At 36.7% G+C, this 22830-nt stretch overlaps 1 protein-coding gene across 1 annotated transcript; it reads right to left on the bottom strand.

The window, feature by feature from the left end:
• Nucleotides 1–16360: 16360 nt before the first annotated feature.
• On the bottom strand, nucleotides 16361–19478 carry LOC113300149. Its single transcript, XM_026549346.1, has 2 exons — nucleotides 18189–19478; nucleotides 16361–18006 (listed from the first exon to the last, which is right to left on the bottom strand). The coding sequence occupies exons 1-2, from the start codon at nucleotides 18231–18233 to the stop codon at nucleotides 17473–17475; spliced, it is 579 nt and encodes a 192-aa protein (XP_026405131.1). The 5' UTR covers nucleotides 18234–19478; the 3' UTR covers nucleotides 16361–17472.
• Nucleotides 19479–22830: the final 3352 nt, after the last annotated feature.

Genomic DNA, 22830 nt, shown 5'->3' with positions numbered 1-22830 from the left:
GGACCACTACTTGAATCAACCAACCCATGTAAGAATGAGATCACTGATTGGCATTAACAACTAGTGTTTTTCTTTCTTTTTGGATTATGTTATTCATGTATGTATAGTGACTATTATAATGGCCTGGGTCACTCTTATTTTTCTCCAGTTTATACATTTTTTTTTTTGCTGAATCACCCTTTCTATTTATTATTGACAAACTAAAAGGTTACAAAAGGTACTATAACACAAATAACATAGCAAAAAAAATTACAAAGAAAATGAAATTTAAGAATCAATTTTAAGGTAACTAAGAATTTGATTTTCATAGTTGTTATTCCATCTAACTCCTCTTATTCTAACTCCATGTTCTTTGACTGTCTTCATTATCCTGTGCTTGAAGCCATGAAAGTTAACATCACCACCTTCAAAGAAAATCCTGTTTCTTTGAAACCATAGTTCCTTAATGACAGTACAAGAAGAAACAGTCCATACTTCATCAATGAAAGGACTGTGTTGTTTTGCTGCAGAGAAAACATCTGAAAAAGAGTATGGCCTGGGAAATTGAAACATATTGCTAATCTAATTCCAAACCTGAACACTGAATTCACAAAGCCACAGTGTATGCTCCATAAAATCCTGTTCTGATTTGCAGATACAACACCTAGAAGGCATTTCATATCCCTGCTTTCTTTTCATGTCATCATTCACATAAACTCCCTGCAGAAGTTTCCAAATGTTGCTGGCAATAGTTGGATGCAAGGATTTTCTCCATATATAAGAAGACCATTCTACCTTGTCTTCCTTGTGTCTTATTTTCTCCACTTCCTTTGCATTATTGAACATACCACTTGTATGTAGGTTCCATATTATGAAATCACTTCCACTGTGGATCTGAGGCAAATTATCATACTGTAACAAATGCTGCAACTGAGGATGTATATTCCATTGGTTATTCCTGATTAAGTTCTGAACTTTTAATTGCATATTGTTATGGATAAATTCTGTGTAACCAATTTCATTGATTAGTGGGGATGATCCATACCAGTTATCAAACCACACAGAGATGTTAGCTCCATTACCAACCTTCCAAGAGATGTCTTCTTGTAAAGTAAGCCAAGCCCATTGCAGACCTGCTCTTACATATGATAATTTCCATTTTGAAAACCATATACCATATTTATCTTTGAACTTAGCTGTAAAAAACAGAGCCCATTCATCTGATGAGTATATCAATTTCCACATCATTTTCATTAGCAAAATTTTGTTAAATACTTCTAGCCTTCTAATACCCAAGCCACCTTCATTGTATGGCACACAGATCTTCTTCCAAGATAAAGTTTTGTACTTTCTAATCTCACCATCACCTGACCATAGAAAGTTTCTTATTAGTTTTTCACAGATCTTAATAACAGAAGATGGCCATTTGTAAACTGCCATATTGTAAAGAGGGTAACTGCACAACACTGTTTTAACAAGAATCAGTCTATCATGAAAGGATAGTAATTTTCCTTTCCAAGTTGCAAGTTTACTCTGAAGCATAAGTACCATTGGCCAGACCATTTCTGTAGTTACCCTTCCTGGAGCTAGAATGATACCAAGATACTTATCTGGAAAACAAGATATATCCATACCAATTATACTGCTAATTTGGTGCTTTCTGACTGAATTGGTGCCATCAATAAAACAGTTGCTTTTGGCTTTGTTAATCATCTGACCAGAGCTATGTTGATATTTTTCAATCAGCTTGAATAGACAAAGCAAAGTCTTCTTAGCTCCATTGCAGAATAAGAAAACATCATCAGCAAAAAATAAGTGAGTTGGGTATATTCCATTCCTGACTACCATTGGAGTTATTTGCCCTGTATTAACCAAATTTGTGATATTCCTACTCAATACATCCTCCATCAAAATAAATAAGATAGGGGATAATGGATCGCCCTGCTTAAGACCCCTATGCATTGAGAAAAAACCACATGGTCCTCCATTGATCATTACTGATAATTTTGCAGATTCAAAAATGCTTAACAACCAATTACACCAAGATGAAGAAAATCCATATTTGCGCATAACTTTAAGAAGAAAAGTCCAACTTACAGAATCATAAGCCTGAGATATGTCCAGTTTCAAAGCCACATTACCACCTCTTCTCTTTTTCCTCATTTCATTAACCATCTCTGAAGCTAGAAGTATTTGTTCTTGAATGCTTCTCCCTTTAACATAAGCAGCCTGTTGTGATGAAATTAACTTCTCCATGAGTCCATTCATTCTGACAGAAATTATCTTTGTGAAAATTTTGAATAATACATTACTCAATCCAATTGGTCTGTATTGACTTGGTTTCTTAGCACCTGCACATTTAGGAATGAGGTTTAGGAAATTTGAATTTAGGCCCTTGGGGATAAACCTTCTTCTCCAACAGAATTGTATGGCATCTTTTAAATCCAACTGAATTATATCCCAACAACTTTTATAAAATGATCCAGGAAATCCATCTGGACCAGGTGCACTATCTGAGTTCATTTCAAAAACAATTTTCTTGATTTCTTCTGTGGTGGGAATGGAGTCCAACATTTCTTGATCTTCATTTGTAATAACTGAAGGAATAACATCCAGCAATTCTTCAGAAACATCCACATTTTGAGCTTCAAATTTTTGTTGAAAATATTTGACTAAAATGTTTGCAATTTGAGATTGATCACTAATAATATTTCCATCTGCATCTTCTAGTTCACTGATTGTATTTCTTGCTTGTCTAATCTTCATTCTAGCATGGAAGTATGCAGTGTTTGCAGAACCATCTTTAATCCATTTTGCTCTGGATTTAAGTCTCATAAGAGTATTTGCTTGAACTTCTCTTGTTGCGTATTCATTTTGAGCTGCTACTAAGTTGGCTAAGAGATCTTCATTTAAGGGATTTTGATCAGATAGCTCCATTGCTTTTTGAACCTTCACTTCTGCCTCTTTAATTTTTGTATTAATGTTACCAAAAATACTCCAATTCCACTCATTTAGAACCTTTTTTAAATTCTTTAGCTTCTGCAAGAAAATAAATGATGGATCTCCAATAATATTCTCAGTCCATACTTTCTTCACTTCACTTAAGAATAATGGATGATCAATCCACATTTTCTGAAAATTCCAGGGAACATTTTTTGGTCTTGGTATACTTGCACAACCACATAATAAAGGAGCATGATCTGAAATTATCCTTAATCCAACCTTATATCCCCAATCACCATATTTTTGTAACCACAAAGAATTGAAAACAGCTCTATCTAAGACACATAGGATTGTTTTTGTACCTTGTTGACAATTGGACCAGGTGTATTGTTGTCCTGTGCTAGGAGCTTGAATTAAGTTGCATTCATTCAGGCAATGAAGAAAATCCATCATTGAACTTCTGTTAGGAGCTTTACCACCAAATTTTTCTTCAGGTGAAATTATAGCATTGAAATCACCTACAACAACCCATGGTTTTTGTATCTGACTAATAATTTCCATCTCAGACCAGAGAAACTTCCTATGACTTTTTTTAACATGAGCATGAACACCAGAGATTAATACTTCACCAATACTGACTGTTACCATTTGGCTAGACATTGAAATAACTTGAGGAGTAGATAGAGAAGCATTCCAAAATAACCATAAATTACCTTTTGTAGTTGAGGTTGAATTGTGTATCACCATACTTTTCATTCCAGAGAGATTTAATTGACTGCAAAAAGAAGTATTACAAGAAATTTTTGGTTCTGCAACCCAAACTAGAGATGGGTTAAATTGATTCACCAAAGACCTTAGTTTATTCTGAGCCCTAGGTCTTCTTAGGCTCCGAATATTCCAATATATGATCTTCATCTTGGTGATGGAGGATTTTTGGTACCTCCCTTACCTTGATTTTGTCTGAGATTATGTTTCTTATTTGTAACAATTGGATTACCACCTTTAACTGCACCTGGATAATGTTGAGAAGTGGAAGTAATATAAGTAGGATTAATCACTTGATTTTCAACCACTTTAGACCATGATGTAACCTTAACAGTTTCATCAGAGATAGTTCATGTCTTTCCATTTACAAATTTGATTTGAGGAGTTTCTACAACATCATCTTTTTTATCTTCATTAACCACAATATCTTCAAGAACATTTTCTTGAACACATTCAAGAGGACTGAATCTTCCAGTATTAGCAGTGTGAATAATTTGATGAGCTGGAACTGTTGGAGTAGCATGAATTGTATGGATAACTGAGCTTTCATTGTCTTCTGCTGATGTATCACAAATATCAAAGGGCAATGATCTAGGAACACTTACTGAAGATAAAGTATTCAGAGTGTTTATTGAACTTGAATTAGGCTGCAAAGGACTTTTTGAGGAGCTCTTAGGTTGTTGTGGAGTAGTTTCATTCCTTTTTTCTTTTTCAACTCTACATTCTGTGATAAAGTGACCTACCATTTTGCAGAAGCTGCAGTATTTTGGACAATATGGAATGGAAATCTCTTGAAAAAAACCCCCATATTTAGTTCCAATCCATACTTTATTTGGAACTGAAGAAGCAAAATCCACCTCAACCAATACATTTGCATAATATCCAACATCACATTTAGCTGTTGCTTCATCAATTTTAATTGGAGTTCCTATTTCTTCACAAATTTTGAATAAAATTGATTCACTCTAGAATTCAAGACCTAAACCTGGAAATCTCACCCAAACAAACGCCTTAGAAGTTCTTTGACTGATAGGCCGAAAGTTATACACCCAATTTCTAATCTTCAAAATTTGATCTGTAACTTCCCATACCTGAGACTTGATGTAGTTACGATCTGTAATATTATCCAATTTGATGGTAAAGAAACCTCTACCTAATGGAATTAGCTTACAATCTCAAATTAATTTCCATTGATTTCTAAGAATTATTGCAGCATCAACAAATTTAATCTTCTGTAAATTTAATCTACCAATTAAAGAAAAACGCCATGGATCTAAAATTTTCTCAAATAATTCATCAGGTAATTCAATCGAAGGAATTTTCATACCTTCAACTGATGAATTATTATCAGACTCAGATTTTTTCTTAGATTCCATTTTTCGAAATAAAACACCTGATTTAAGACAAATTAATTTCAGTAACCATGATGAATGATGTAAGATTCAACAAAATCACCTGAAATTAATGCTTGGTTGAACAAAAATCAAGAAAATGATGAAGAAAAAATTTCGAGTCAAGCACCGATTCCGTCGCCGAGTCACTTTTGCTCTCCGTCGCCGAGTTCTATCAAACAACTTCCTTTTCCTCTCCAGTTTATACATAGAGTAGAAAAGATACCATGTTACTTGAGCTAGTTTAAGTTAAGAGCACTTAGCATCTAGGTTCTCAATAAATAAACATTTCTAGGGATCAGAGAGATTCAGAGTCATATACTGCCAATTATTGTTGCAACTCTCACCAGTTAACTTGTATTCAAGTCTTCAAGTATGCCAGACATACGGGTCAGATTTCATTTGGCATCAAGAATCACTAAAATTGAAGAAGCTTCAATTTTTGCACCACATTTTTTTTTCTGGTACACTCTTATTAAGAATACTTTTTATAAGCTGGCAGAGTAGTTGTAGCACAAAAATTAGGATTCAGATTTCTAATTTCTTGAAGTTTCCTTAACGGAATCTCAAATCAAGAATAAACTATTCAAATCACGGCGTCATACCTATTTTGAATTATGACCTTATTCTTTCCTGTTAGAGTGTGGACAAGGATTCCAAATTAAGGTCAATTATTGCAAAATCAATCAACTTTCTCGGTTGGTGCTAAATTTTGTAGGACAATGACTGAAGACATCCTTGAGTTCAAGGCTCAAGCCAAGGTAACTACATATTGTAAGAAGTATAAGAAGTTGATCAAAGTAGAAAAACACTTCCAATTTTCAAAGACGAACTTGCAAACAAAAAAGTGGTCTATCCAAAGCAACGTACATACAACTTATGAAAATAGTAAGTTCAGATTGAGGGGACATAAGAACAGAATGCCAAGGACAGTATGTAGGGCTTAAATAAGATACAAATTTCTTTACAGAGCAAACAAATGTTAAAACTGACTATAAGTATGTGGGTTGGATTCAGAATAAATTCCAAGTACAACAACATCATCTGAGATCCTGAAGAAGAGAGAGGCTCTCAAAAAAAATTAGGGTTTGAATTTAATGTATGACATGATATAAGTAGTCAGTAATGGTATCCAATGTTCTTTAGTTTTTTAAAATAAACACATGCCTTTTTTTTCTTTTTTCTTTTTTTTTTTTTTTTTTTTTTTTGAGGAATCCAAAGGAAATTAGCCAGGAGAGATTAAAGATTTTTGCGCCACCTAATCTGTCCTACTGCGCCTACCACTCTCTGCCTGCCGGAGATTTGTATTTTGGCGGAGTGTTTTAAAAGCAGCTGTCATTCTAGCGCCAAAATAGAAAAGATTTGAAAAAGGCGGGAACTGATTTTTTTTCTCTCTTTTGAATTCCCTCTGTCGTCGTGCTTGATGACTAATATACCCTCACAATTTGTGCAAGTGTGATTATTAGACACTACTAATTTGGTTTATTTAATGAAAACCATGATTAGTATGCACGTTAATATATATACACCCACTTCAGAAGAGGTGTACAATACTATTAATAACTGACGTTTGGATGATGTACCACGTTTTATCGGTGGTGAGCTTCAATCGGTGCCGGTTTATCTTTGGAACCGAACTGGAATCTATCAAGTTTCATGCTGAGGATCAAAGAGGCTTCAGATAAGGAGGCTCAACCACTTAAGAGCTAAGGCACTGAAATTTTACAAATAGTTTGCGCTACATGAAAACATACTTTGCGCTTAAACCTACTAACTCCAGCTAAAAATTATGCTAAGGGGTGTTATGTTGGAAAAATAAATTACTGGTTACCCTTTATTCTGAAATAGTATATATTGCTTTGGATTTCATTGCATACAATTCTCCACAGCTTGAATATTTCCATTGTGGGAAAAATCCGGATCTTCTTAACTTATCCTTGATTCGAAGAATTGTGTTTATCAAAAATAACTCGAACCGTCCTTCTTTTTGTTATTAGAACCATATAAAAATGATCCAGATTGATAATGAAAGTACTAATCATTCTAGTTTTATAGCCGGTCCGAAAGAGATTGGGAGGAACACCCTATTTGGCGAGTAAATAAAAGGAGAAGGAATAAATGACACCCCAGGTGATTTTACTTCATATTTTTTTAATTTCTATTATGTGTTCAGTAATTTTGTAATTTTTTTTCAAAATATGGTTAATGGCGGCCATGAATAGTGCAGGTATGTAGCGCCCCCAAAGCTAGCAGCTGACTAATCCAAGAGATTAACTAAATAAAGAGACACTAAGAATCTAAATCATTTACTTAAACATTCAATTAAGAAATCTGCTATAAAGCTTAACCCAAAAACTAACCTTGATTGTTTTTCAAAAGTTGTTGTAGTAGTAAAGTTCGTTCAAGACTTGTGAAGGTTCGATTTTTAAATTTAATAACAATAAATATACAAATAATGTTAACAAAGTGGGCGAGAGGTACTGGGACTAGGATTCCACCAAATATTCAAATTCATGCGATTCACCTATTTATTCTAAACCATTATAGCTCATTCAACAAGTATTTTGACTCTATTTCTTTGCCTAAGATAGATTCTTAAAATATTAATTGTAAATCTTAAGCATGGCATATCAAAAGAATTAATCCTAAGCATAAACCATCAAACGAAATGATAATTAATTAAGAATTTTTTTTTTTAATTTTAATTTAATGCAAATAGTCAAATGAAGAATTAAATGAATTTACCGCATGATGAGTCTTGGTTTCCTCCGTCGTCCCAGCGTTGGGTTTAGCTCATCATGATGAAAACACGCTCAAAATATTTATTTATAGCTCAAATGGTGTTTACAATGGAGAGAAAAAGAGAAAATGGTGTGAAACTGTAATCTGCGACGCACAAAAGGCGTCACAGAATAAACTATAAATAGTAATGGTCACAGATGCATTGAATCTCCTCCATTAACTCTCGACTCCCCTTCTATGATACCTTGTGAACATATTTATACGTGATTGTGACATTGAATCTCCTCCATTAACTCCAAATAATCTTCATTTACTCGGGTTATTTTCTTTTCATTTTTATCACTGATATTGATTTTCACGCGTTCTGAAGCTTCCATATTGCCATATTTAACTTCTTCACACTCCAAATAGTGGTTAGGTTCTTCCAAACACGAGCAACACACGTCTAACTCGCTGTAATCTCGTGAATATTTTCTTCCGTGTACGTGCTGCCCTATTTACTTCTCACGGATTTTTCAGCCAAAGTCGATCGAAACAAACACCCATAATAGCTTTGTTAGGACATATCACAACTACCCATGAAGTTTCAGCGATTGAATCACACAAAAACTCCTCCAAAATCCGATCGAAAACTCTGCCATTGTTGCTGCCATTTTTCCCGCCTTTTTTCATTTTTGAATTTTGGGAAGAAAATGTCCTCCCCCTAATCCTGTATGGGTGTCCCTTTAGCACTTGCCCTGGGGTGCAAATAGTATTTTTGGGCGTAAATAGTAATTTTTCTGGGATTCCTTCAGCGCATTTCGGGGGTGCCTTTAACACATTTCGGGGGTGCCTTTAGTACTTCACCATGGGGTGTATAACACCCCTTTTCGAGCCAATTTTGTCGCAAGAGCTTATTTTTCCAAAAACATCTACAAAAACACAAAACACCATAATAAGTACGAAATCGAGTACTAATAATACAGAACATTGAGGACAAATTAGACACAAAAATGTGTCTATCAAATACCCCCAAACTTATTATTTGCTAGTCCTCGAGCAAAACTAATAAAAAATAAAACCGAGTTAATCTCGGGAGGGTTTACCAAAGGTGTACCCACAAAACCATTACTTCTAATTGGTTACAAGTATCCAAAGAGCTATGAGGACATACATATTCTCAACCTATCTCCAAGTAACTAGAATGCCATAGAAATTAAAGGTGTCAGCTCTAAAGCTGACTGAAGAAAATGGGAGACACATCCGCAACACTGCTAGATAAAGAGATATCCGCTACACAGCTAGATAAACATTGTAAGATGCGTCCGCTGCTTTACAGCTGGATAAGATTAGGAGAGAGATAAAGATGAGAGGGACATCTGCTACACAACTGGACTAATTACGTGTGATGAGTTAAACCAGTGCTAGAAAGATCTTGTGCCAGATTGAAAGTGGACTAACAAAGCAACCAAATGTATCTTTCTTCAACTCTCTCATAGTGCTCAGTAGAAACAACGTCTTCTTTGGTCTTAAATTGTTGATGATAAACTATCGAACCTCATAGAACCTTGAAAATTAACTCTTCTCTTCGATTTCTTCCTTGACTTATAAATTTCTACTTCCCTTTGGCCTTATTGAACAAAACGTAACGATGATTTTTTTTTCATTTTTTTTTTTGGAAACAAAGATTACAAGACAACAATTTACATGGTCATGAGAGAAGGACTTTCAAAACTTGGATCTTCGCAACTTGTGATGTCTTGGTATCATGGATTCTAACAACTTATATCATTTGTTCTTATAACTTCAACTTTGATTTTTGAATAATTCTTTTCTATTGTTGCTTCTAAACCTAAAACGTCTTCAACTTTCTTCATAGATTTTTGATGTCGCTCCGCTTGTTGATGATGATAAGTTTCTACTGAGAGAGAGTCGCAATCCAGTAACTAAGACTACATTGTGAGGTTGCTTTGTCTTTCTGGCATTTCCTGACCTACTTGCCTTTCCATCATGTATGGTTAGGTCCATCACGGTTACCCTATAAAAGGAACAAGTTCTCTCCTGAATTTCAAGGATCTCAATGTCTTTTTCTCTAATGTCTCAAAAGGTTGTTATCCCAAGCATTCCAATTTCTATAATTTCGGTGAGAAACAGTACGTAATCTTAGCTAACCGGATGCCATGTGACGGTAGAAGTTTCAAAAGTGCAACTAAAAAGTTCTTCCATACCCCCAAACTTAAATCTAACATTGTCCTCAATGTTCTAAAGATAAATTTAAAAGCATGAACAAGGAGAAACTGTTACCATTTGAAGCAAAAGAGTTAAGATATTACCGTGTTGCGAGAGTATGGGTTACCTCCCAAGAAGTGCTAAGTTTAAAGTCTTCAGCCAGACTTCAAATACCTCAAAAAGGATTATCACGTTCCAAAGTCATATATTAATAGTCGAAACAATTGTGGGTCCATAAGACCAAATAGAGCTGACACCAATATGAGACAACTGCACTGGTTCATAAAAATGAAAGAAGGAGCACGTCCTCATCTAAGATTTCTGTCAAGACAACTGGGTTTATCTGCGGCGCGTAATTGAACTTCATATGTGTGTCTCGAAAAATAGATTCATCTGAAAAAAGGGTCTCTAATACCTGGGTTACCTCCTGGACAACATCAGGAGGATTGGGTAGCGGAGTCTGAATAGACTCAAGTAATATCTCCGACACACAAGGCTCGAGTCCCAAGTTAGGGACTCTAATTAGGGATACGTGACAATCACAAGAACCATCACTACCCCCAAACTTAGGGTTTTCATTACTCAAAGACAAACCTCTAACTATTGCTTGAATTTCCGGATCTTCAGAGTCCTTAAAATATTCAAGAGATTCTTCTAGTTCTCTACCCCCAAACTTAGGGTCGTCATTACTCTCAGACAGACCTAAAACTATTGCCTGAATTTCTGGGTCCATAGAATCTTTAAAATACTCAAGATATTCTTCTACAGATTGATCACACATCTGGTCTAAGAGAATGGTTTCCTCAAATTCATCTAAAGAATCTCCCAATAGAGTATCATGCCAATTATCCTGAAATAAATCCTGAACTAAAGTGCTAATCATATTCACTTCTTCTAATTCATCATTCTCAAAAGGTTGTCTAGTAACATTAAAGACATTTAGTTCAGTGGTCATATTACCAAAGGATATGTTCATAAGTCCGGTTCTACAGTTGATGACAGCGTTAGCTGTGGCTAAAAATGGGCGACCTAAAATCACCGGGATTTGAGCACTTGGGTCCTGAACTGGCTGTGTGTCTAAAACAGCAAAATCCACTGGATAAATAAACTTATCAACCTCAATCAGAACATCCTCTATGACACCACGAGGGACTTTGACAGACCTATCAGCTAATTGTAGTGTCATTTTGGTCGGTTTCAACTTACCAAGACCTAGCTGGGTGTATACATGATACGGGAGTAAGTTAACACTATATCCTAAGTCAAGTGATGCCTTATCGACAGTGTGGTTACCAATTGCACAAGATATGGTAGGGCATCCAGGGTCCTTATACTTATGGGGTGTTTGGTTTAGAAGAATTGAACTTACTTGATCAGCTAAAAAAGCTTTCTTATGAACATTAAGCTTACGCTTTCTTGTACAAATATCTTTAAGGAATTTGGCATAAGCAGGCATCTGCCTAATTGCTTCTAATAAAGGAATGTTGATGTTCACCTGCTTAAATATTTCCATTATCTCGTTGAAAGTTGACTCCTTCTTTGTTGGGGTTAACAACTGAGGATATGGGGCTCTAGGCACAAAGATAGTCCTATCAGAAATTTCTTGGGACTCCTTAGAAATTGTTTCAGTTTCCTCAGTTATGGGTTCCTCTCGGGAAGTAGAGGGTGGAACTACAATATGTTCACTAGGCATGGCTACCTTATTGTCTACTGTTTTACCGCTCCTGAGGGTTTTTATCGAGTTCACATGGTTTGATGATTCCTCACCAACTAAAGATATTTGATGGACCCCCTAGGATTGGATTGAGTTTGACTAGGAAACTTACCTTCTTCTCTCTCACTTAAATACTTAGCTATTTGGCCGACTTGAAGTTCTAATTTAGCAAGAGTCTGGGAATTATCCTTATGGTTCTACATGGTTTCTTGTTGAAAGCTAAGGTGGTTAGCTGATAACATATCATGGTTCTTTACTAACATAGTAAGAGCTTCTTCTAAGGTAGAGATCTTTTTCTCAGAAGTGTTCTGAAACTGGGTTTGACCTGAAGGGTTCTGAGTATAACCAAAACCTGGGGGAGGCTGAGTATTACTAGGTTGACCTTGATTCTGGCCCTTGGACCAAGAAAAATTAGGATGGTTTCTCCAACCAGGGTTGTAGGTCTCTGAGTATGGGTCAAACTTCTGACGGTTCTCGAACCTAGCATTGTTATAGACATCATGGGCTTGCTCTTCACTAACATGACCTTCCCAAAACGAGTTATTGGGTTCTACTCCACAACTAGAGACTTGAGAGGCTCTAATCCTATCATCGGTTTCAACAAGAGACCTATGTTTAGGATGATTCAATTCCAAAGCTTCTAACCTTCTAGACAAAGCAGCAAACTTAGCATCTGACCCGAAACTTGTATCTACCACATTGGTGCTACTTCTATTGACCAAGAGTCTTTTAGGGGGTTCAACACAAGACTCTCACTATTGGGATTTTTCAGAAATAACTCCTAAGAAGGTAAAAGCATCATCGGCATGTTTACTAGTGAACTCACCAGCGCACATAGACTCGACCATGGTTTTGGTCGAATAGTCTAAACCATCATAAACAATTTCTACTAGTTTCATCTTATCAAATCCATGGTGAGGGCACTGGGATAGGAGATCATTGAATCTCTCTAAAAACCTATAAAGAGACTCTCCCTCTTGTTGCACACTGGAACTAATTTTCTTCCTAACAGCTGCAGTTTTATGCTTAGGGTAGAATTTCATATAGAAAGCAGCAACAAGTTCCTGCCATGTTTCAATGGATTCGGATGGTAGGTTGTTCAGCCAGGTCTTGGCTTTATCTCTCAAGGAAAAGGGAAACATCTTAAGTTTCAAGACTTCATCAGTAAGGTCTTTTATTCTAATTGTCCCGCAAATTTCTTCAAAGTCCCTAATATGAAAATAAGGGTTCTCATCATCTTTCCCTAAGAATATAGGGATCATCTGAAGAATACTAGGTTTTATCTCGAAATTAACCGTAATAGCTGGCAATTTAATGCAAGAGGCTCGGGTAGACCTAGTAGGGAACATGTAATCTTTCAAAGTTGCCATCACTGGCACAACAGAAGTACTAGGGGTACTTTCCTCACGAAGAGACAGATTCTCAAAACTAAAGTTTCCAAAAATAGGGCTCTCAAAAGAAGAGTCTTCGAGCTCCCCGCTTTCACAAGAAGAACTTCTAGGCTCGCCACTAATCAAACGGCCAAAAGTATTTCTTTTCCAAGCCCTTTCGGGCATACACTAGAAAAAAAAAATTCCTAAAGGAAGGGGGGTTCTAAGCAAACACACAGCAGGCTGACTCCACCAAAGCAAACCTAAATATTTCTAGCAAACAAAAAGCATGATGGCTCCACTTAGATTGTTTCTAGACCAGCTTCTAATCTTTCGAAAAGGAATTCGTTACAATCTGAGCAAACCTCTCTGGAATCAATCCGAGTTTAAGTAAGTTGAATTGAGACGAGGGAAGCTGAGAGTAGCTTTGATACCCAAGGTCTCCCCGGCATCGGCGCCAAAAATTTGATTGTTTTTCAAAAGTTGTTGTAGTAGTAAAGTTCGTTCAAGACTTGTGAAGGTTTAATTTTTAAATTTAATAACAATAAATATACAAATAATGTTAACAAAGTGGGGCGGAGGTAATGTGACTAGGATTCCACCAAATATTCAAATTCATGCGATTCACCTATTTATTCTAAACCATTATAGCTCATTCAACAAGTATTTTGACTCTATTTCTTTGACTAAGATAGATTCTTAAAATATTAATTGTAAATTTTAAGCATGGCATATCAAAAGAATTAATCCTAAGCATAAACCATCAAACGAAATGACAATTAATGAAGAAATTTTTTTTTTTTAATTTTAATTCAATGCAAATAGTCAAATAAAGAATTAAATGAATTTACCGCATGATGAATCTTGGTTTCCTCCGTCGTCCCAGCGTTGGGTTTAGCTCATCATGATGAAAACACGCTCAAATTATTTATAGCTCAAATGGTGTTTACAATGGAGAGAAAAAGAGAAAATGGTGTGAAACTGTAATCTGCGACGCACAAAAGGTGTCACAGAATAAACGATAAATAGTAATGGACACAGATGCAGTATCTCTACGACCCACGTCTGTGTGTCGTTCTCACTTTTTGAAAACGACTGTCCTGGCGAGTCTGTTCTTCGTGTTCCTCATATTCATCATCATCATCAGCATCAGAAACCGAGTTTGGGAAAACTCGAATTTCTTCTTCTCTGGCTCTCCTCGGCCCCTAGACTCTCGACACCCCTTCTATGATACCTTGTGAACATATTTATACGTGATTGCGACATTGAATCTCCTCCATTAACTCCAAATAATCTTCATTTACTCGGGTTATTTTCTTTTCATTTTTATCACTGATATTGATTTTCACGCGTTCTGAAGCTTCCATATTGCCATATTTAACTTCTTCACACTCCAAATAGTGGTTAGGTTCTTCCAAACACGAGCAGCACACGTCTAACTCGCTGTAATCCCGTGAATATTTTCTTCCGTGTACGTGCTGCCCTATTTACTTCTCACGGATTTTTCAGCCAAAGTCGATCGAAACAAACACCCATAATAGCTTTGTTAGGACATATCACAACTACCCATGAAGTTTCAGCGATTGAATCACACAAAAACTCCTCCAAAATCCGATCGAAAACTCTGCCATTGTTGCTGCCATTTTTCCCGCCTTTTTTCATTTTTGAATTTTGGGAAGAAAATGTCCTCCCCCTAATCCTGTACGGGTGTCCCTTTAGCACTTGCCCTGGGGTGCAAATAGTATTTTTGGGCGTAAATAATAATTTTTCTGGGATTCCTTAAGCGCATTTCTGGGGTGCCTTTAACACATTTCGGGGGTGCCTTTAGTACTTCACCATGGGGTGTAAAACACCGCTTTTCGAGCCAATTTTGCCGCAAGAGCTTATTTTTTCCAAAAACATCTACAAAAACATAAAACACCATAATAAGTACGAAATCGAGTACTAACACTACAGAACATTGAGGACAAATTAGACACAAAAATGTGTCACCCCGCTCAGAAATATATAAATAAGAATTCCTCTCAAATGATACATATACAATTGTCATTTCGTTTGCAAATATAATATACAACATAATAAACATAACAGAAGACTCAACGCCACAAAGCTTCCACTGCGCAACCCTGATCTGTCTCTGAAACTGAAAGTGGGAATAGGTGAGCACATCATCCATAAAAGGGGTTCCCCGTAGGAATAACAACTAGCTTTCAAGTAAACATTAATATGATTCGAAGACAATGCAGGTTTTATCGAAAGTCGTTAATACACGGAAAGACAGTAAAACACAAAGTAAAAACTTCTTCAAAGACATCCATAAATAACAGTAAACATCCATATATGAGATGTGTGTTGCCGCACATAAGGGAAGAGTAATATTGATGCCAATTCCACACCGAATAGGTAATACTGCGGTGTATCGCCCTAGCCATAGAATACTGAATATATAAAGGAAGAATAATATTGCGGTGCATCGCCCTATCCGTGTAATATTGCGGTGTATCGCCCTAGCCATAGAATACTGATATTGTGTCGCACACATCTCATACCACACAAAGCACACAAATATATGCATGAATTTCACAACACCAAGATGGATTTGTAAAACAATAATGAACACAAGAGAGTTCGTTATCGATTCCTACCTCTTTTGATGACAAGCCTCGCCTACCTCGAGATCCACGATCCACTGGTTCATCCTTGAATCGATCATTGTTAATATAGACTAACTGTTAATCACACAAGAAGTCTAAAAAACTAGCTAAAATGGCTCACACCAGAATCATACAAGTTCTATCTAATGGTTTTAAGCCCATTTAATAAGTGTTATGGATATCTATAACTTTGCAGAAGGAACTAAAGACTAATTCATCTACATAAGAGGTCCAATTCATCTACATAAGATAACTATTCCAAATTCTAAGTTCTCTAAACAGGCCCAGTAACTAAAGGCCTGGTCCATCTGAGTCAACTAACGGCCACTGACGGTCAAAGAGTCAACTAACAGGCCACGTCAAGTCAAGGTCCAGGGTCAATGGTCAAATAAGTCAAACGGAAATCGGTCAACGATTCAACTCAGGTCAAGATAGGGAAACTCAGTGAGTTAACTCAGTCTACAAGACTGATTCAGGTTATACAAACCAAGGCCCTTGCACAGGCCAGAAGTTGAACTGCACCACAATGGTGCATCACAAGACTCAGCACACTAAACTAAACTCAAACTGAGCAATTAATCCTCCCTGTCATAGTTTCATTTCAACTCTATTTCATTAACATTGAATTCTAACAAACTTTTATATAATTACTTCAATCAACTTATAACACAAAAGCAATTACAAGATTCAGCTTACCTACAATTGCAGCTCTAAGCTTTTCACAGCAACCACTAACTGCAACTCTTATCATCACCAAACTCAACTACAGCCACCTCTAGGTCTAACTCAGAACTCAACCTCAACACAGTTTGCAACCCAAGCTCTAAGCACTTCAACATAACCTAACTCAAATCCATTACAACCACATCCTGCACAATCAAAACCCAAAGCAATCCACTGCCTAGCCAAAGTATTTCAGAGTCACAACACTTCTGTCATACAACCATGTCAGCTTCATCACCTTACAAACAACATTATATATCATCTTCATTTATTACATCACCATTATCATAACCCTGTAATCTCACTAATTCAATCCATGTTTCTACACCAACCCAAACTCATTCCTGAATCAAACAACCTTAATTTACATTCTATATTTATCAAATTCACCATATTACATCTCCTTCTGCAAGTTCAACCCTACATCTCCACAACAACCACAAAACCACTACTAGATAGCTTACCAATATCATTAACTCCTTCATGTTCATCATCTGTGGCTCCATTTCCAGAAAGCACCAACATACACCATAACCTTACAACATCTTCCTCATCTGTAACTTACATTAACTGCCACCAACAAAACAACACCAATTTCCATTCAAACAACATCTTTACAACCAAATTTCCCAAAATATCAAGTCCATTCCATACACACATATTCATCTCAGTTCTCAGCTCAATTAACAAATTCAATACTCAGTAATTCAAAATCAAATAACGTTACCAAGTTATCTAAGAAGAACAATTACCTCCCAAAGATCCACTCCTGCAAATTGAAATCAGATTCCTCATTCCCTTGACCCAATTGAGCAACTCATCTCAAAACTATCAACAATTTTTTTTGGTAAGTCCAAATTGTATTGATAAATAACAAATATTTACAAAGAGTTTACAAGAAAAGAGGTCCAAAGACCCCAAAAACTTACAAACTACTTAAATCTGAAATAAGAGACATCTGGATATCATGCCTACTCCATTTCTTAGCAAACAACCTCTATTAGCCATAGTATCAGCTGCAAAATTGACTTCACGATAACAATGTACAAAACGAATTGAATCATATTTTCCTTGAATATCTCTCCACCTTTGCTGAGGAACCAAGGAACATTAGAGGTAGAAAGGGCCGTTAAAGCTCCAACTGAATTAGTTCTCACCACAATTTTACGGACCTCCCACTTCAAAGCCCACTCCAGGCCCACAATAACTCCATACAGCTCCGCCAGGAAATTTGTAGTTCTGCCTAAGCCAATACTCATGGCTCTTACAAAATTACAGTTCGCATCTTTTACCACCGCACTTGCGCCTGCAACCCCATGGTTGCCTTTTGCCGCACCGTCACAGCAAATCACTAACTCATCATCATTCGGGGGATACCAAAAACATTCCATTGGCTGAGAAGTCTTCACCTTTCTACGAACCACACGAAAGTAGTTCAGAATATCAAGGTCTGAAGTTGTGTTATGCATACAACTCTTCAAACGAATGGAATATTCATGAATCAAATGCAAAACTCTCTGCTTAAAAAAGTGAAAGTTAGCTGTATGATTTTGAAAACACGCATTATTTCTGAAGTTCCACAACTCAGCACGAACAACTAAGTTAGCCAAAAGCCAGAGATCTTTTATAATCCTACTCATGCCCTTTGCAAACTTATACGCAGCGACCATATCATAATTAGTTTGCAAAGAAAAGATACCTGCGATCCAATCCCAAGCCTGAACTGCAAAAAAAACAGCTCCATTGGATATGTTCCAGGGATTCCTCCTCCGACTTGCAGAGATAACACTTTTAAGCAAGATTAACTTTAAATCTACTCTTTATTTTATCTTGCGTTGCACAAGCTTCTCTATACAGTTTCCAGTTTTGAGCAGCTAAACTAGGATAAATAGCTTTCCTCCACGAAAGGCCATACACCTCCAAAACTGCAAACTTTTTTCTGATTAACTGCTTAGTTGAACTGACAGAGAACTTACCATTCAGTTCTGGCATCCAAACTCTTAAATCCTCCCCACCTTGAGGAACCGGCAAATTGTTCAGATCAACTCCAGCACGAGTCAAGTTATGAACGTGCTCACCCTGCAAGTGCCAAGCATTATCAAAGAAAAGATTACTAACCTTGACAGAACTATCAAGGTCATTTTCACCAAGCCTCTCAGCAATACTAACATTCCCATACCATACATCATAGTACAGGGAGGTATTTCTGCCATCACCGAGAAGAACTTTAGTTTTTTATCCACCAAATCATGCACCATCCTAACTCTCGGCAAAGTAGAAGACCTGACGCCATAAAGTTTAATTCTTTCAGTTCGTGTGGTAAACTTGGCCCATAAGAAACGTGCCCATTTCTTATTTGAAGAACGAATACTCCACCATAACTTCATGAGAAGAGCCTTATTGGTCACTGTCATACTAGAAATACCCAAACCCCCTTCCTTAACCGGGCAAAACTATCAACAAGCCATCAACCTTCATCGTCATCTTCAATCCTCAAAACCCTAATTCTTAAATTGAGGAAGAACATGAACCCCAATTCTGCAATTTCTTAAGCAATTCTTCAACCTTATATTTTAATTCGTGATAAACCCAACTTCAATCCATCTTCTAACTTCTCCTTATTTACTCTTAATCGGATTCCAAATCAAATTCCAGAGAACCCTAATAATTTCTCATCAATGAATCGCCACTGAATCAACTTCAAACATCCAATTCAACTACGACCCTTTTATTCTTCATCTAGTAGCAACCCAAATCACCTCTCAATTCCACACAAACCCTAACTCCAAAAATCTTAACTTCTGAATCTCAATTCTTCTTCCAGAACTTGAACTACTACAACAACACCACCTTCTTTGATTCATCTAGTTATCTAGCTTCTTATGCATCAATCAAACAACTTAAATCCTCAATTTCATCTCTCGAACCGTAACAGAGAAGGAGAGGAGAAGAAACGAGAAGAAGAGAAGAAACAGGATAGAGAAGAAAAAAGAAGAATGAAGAAGAAAAGAGAATGAGCTTATCTGCTCGACTTGGCTAGAGATAAGGCCGACCCGGATTGCTAAAGGCACCCAACCAAAAGATAAGGGCTGCCAAGAGGGTTAAACTGCAAAATCACTATTTTTCCCTTCAAACTAATCTGATGATTCTTCTTCGTCCAATATCTGAATGGCACGTTCGAGTAGCTTTTCGAGATAAATCTAGCGGTACTAATTTCATAACTAATTTCATAACTAATTTCATAATTTCTATTAATTAACGTTCGTGTTAAACCAATCGAGTTATTATCGGCTAATTCGTCACTTGACTATCGCTAGACCAGTCAAATAGCGTTGACGAGCTTGAGGATCCTTACATTCTCCCCACCTTATACATTTTCGTCCTCGAAAATCAAACTATCCTTCTGGTCTTCAGAAACTCGCCACCTTAAAGAATAATCCTCTGACTTGTCTAAGCGCAAAACAACATGAAACAAAACACGAACCTATATGGCTTTATACACTAAAATTTATGGCTCTAGGTTCAATAGACAAATTACTATTCCAATAAGATAATGGTTCTAATTACGAGAGAAGATATTCTATAATAAAGTTTTTAAGTAAAATTTAGGATCTACCATTCCACTACTATAAGCAAGTCTCCCTTCTATGCCTAGTGATACAAGAATGCAGTTGCCATGTCTAGGTTCGCGACACCTGACAATGCCTACCTACGTAACAAGTATCACCTGAACACATCAGAAATACCAGCCTCACTATTCCCTAGTGCTGGATTAACTAAATATTAGTTTATTAAGATTAATTAGTCTCTAAACTTTTATCGTAGCTGGTGTAAGTCTGATAAATTTACTTCGTAAAATATATAAACAGTTTACATCATTTTAAGCAATTTAATCATCAATTTTTTTTTTATTTGTTTATTTATCCGTTTATTTCCTTTACTAATATAAGTAATCCCAATTTGATTTTACGTCAATTTGTAATATTTGATAATTTTAACTTTACTGTAATACCATATATAAATTTTCCAAATATTATTTATTATAAATTTCCTACTAATCTAATTATTCAAATACTTTTATCAACTGTGTTATTATTCTCATTATTCTTAAGTTGATAGTCCAGTTGTGATAAGCACTTAATTTCTATATTTTATACCCATATTTATATTAGCTAGAACTCGATATTTTAACTAATAATACCATTTTAGTGCTTTTGTAGAAAGTACATGCAAATTCAGTTTCCGAAAGAATAAGCAGCTAAGTGAACAACTAAATGGCGGTTGCCGGCAAAATTCACCGAATATGGGTGGCATGGTATTTTATATATCAACACCAAAAGGAGCCAGAGGTTATGAACCAGAATGGGGGCTTGTGTATCGACTACTTCACCTAGTCGCATCACTCATTCATTCAACATAGGAATTTCTTTGATTGCCAAGCACGTGAGCCCGCCAGGAGTTATGGACACGACGTGGCATCTCAAGGTTGAAGAAAGCACGTGAGTCCACCAGCATTATCTCGTTTCTTAATAAAACAGAAGAAAGCATTTCGTGCTCTTATCGAAACACATTTCAAGCAGCTGAAGTTCTTAGCAGATAAATGAAATTGGAATCTTAAGGCTTGATACAGTGGAGTTGCCATACAGTCGATGATGTTCACAGCAACAACAATGGTATTTAGAGCTTGCCGTGGTCGAAAAGCGGGTTGAATCTCTGATTGGGTTGATGGCTGTTTTGGGAAACGGTGAACTGGTAGCTGGTGGTAATTGTCAGAACCGGTTTGCAGTCAGTGGTGGTTGTTGAACTGATGGTGCAGACACGGTGCAGATGGAGTTCAGTTCATGAGACATTACTTGAAAGAGACGAGCATTTGAGATGATTGGTTAAGCTGATTATAATTAGAGGCAGTTGAGGAGTATATGCTTATCGTGTTGGCATGAATGGAGATGGAGTCGACCTGGTGGTGTTGTCATGGTCATGGCTGTGAATCGAGTTCGAATGCAGATGTCCAGATGGCTTGCGAGAAGTGTTACTGCAATTTGTTGTGGCTTGGACTTGGCAAGGAGCTGGTGATGCTCGAGGGATTTTGAACTCGACTGCCAGTGGTAGCATCGATTGGTAGAGATGGATTATTCACTGGCTGAAGTGGGGTTTGTTCGCTGATGCAACAAACAAAGAAGTTGTTGTTACATTAAGGGTTGATGGAGAGTTGGTGAAGAAGAGTTTATTCCCAACTGGAACTGTGTCATACTTGGCCTGAATTGTATGCCGGAATATAATTGAAGACCAGATTTTGTTGCCTTTTAAACAAGTGGTCTTTGATTAGATGGTTGGTTGGTGGATTGTCTACAGACTGAACAGTGAGAAGATGAAGTGAAGTTGCTGTTGTTTTACGTAAATTGAAAAGAAGTTGAACTCGGAGATGGACTGGAGAAGAAACTTAACAAGAAGTTCAGGGAACGAAGGTTGGTGTTGACTTCGAAAGAAAAGAGAACTGTTGCGAAGAAGTTGATTGCAGGATCGAGGTGCAGTTTTGGGTTACGTAAGAAAATGGCGGCTGCCATGAACAACCCATGGTGATGAAGATCGATGGGAGTTGTTTGTTGTGTAATCGGTGGAGTCGGTGTGTCAGCTGGAGTTCTGATGGACTCTACGTTTGCAGGAAGGAAGATGGGTATTGAACGAGATACTTGTGCGGAGATTTGGTTCAGCAACATCATGAGAATAAGGTTTGTGTGATAGCTGATGAAAAGTAAGGCAGTAGTGTTTGTTACTAGTTGTTCCATGGATTGAGGTCGAGAAGTTACGTGGCCAGAGAACTGAAGAAAACTGTATCCGGCCAGTTTTGGAAAGTGTTTGGACGTGGACTGAGTTTGGAATACGGGGGCGATGGAAGGGATGACGTGGCGCGCTCTCAGTCGTTGGTATTATATTTGTGATGCAAGGAACCAAAGAAATAAAAAGAGAAGTCAAATCTGTAAGAGGGGGAGGGGAGGTTGTCGGCTGCAGAGCTGTCTACGACAGGAAACCAAAACTAGGGTTTGCAGTTTGTGTTCCCCATTTTCATTTTGATTAGCTATTAATTTAGATTTGTTTATGGTTTTAGGGAAAGCCACGTCCAGCTAATCATGTTATGGTGAAAGGATGAACTTGTAGGTTGAATTATATGTATTTTTGAATAAGGTTTTTTACTATTGAACTTAATGCTAATGTTTTATCTCTCTATCAATGTTTTATCTTCTAGCTATATTTTTCATGTTCTATGCCATGTATAGTCCATAGTTAGATTAGTAGAAGAACTCATTGAACCTTAAAGATAATTGATTTATGAATATTCCCTG

Source organism: Papaver somniferum, chromosome 7, assembly GCF_003573695.1.
Source record: "Papaver somniferum cultivar HN1 chromosome 7, ASM357369v1, whole genome shotgun sequence".
NCBI lineage: Eukaryota > Viridiplantae > Streptophyta > Magnoliopsida > Ranunculales > Papaveraceae > Papaver > Papaver somniferum.
Note: the sequence above shows the minus strand (reverse complement) of the source record. Positions and strands in the feature narration are given on the sequence as shown.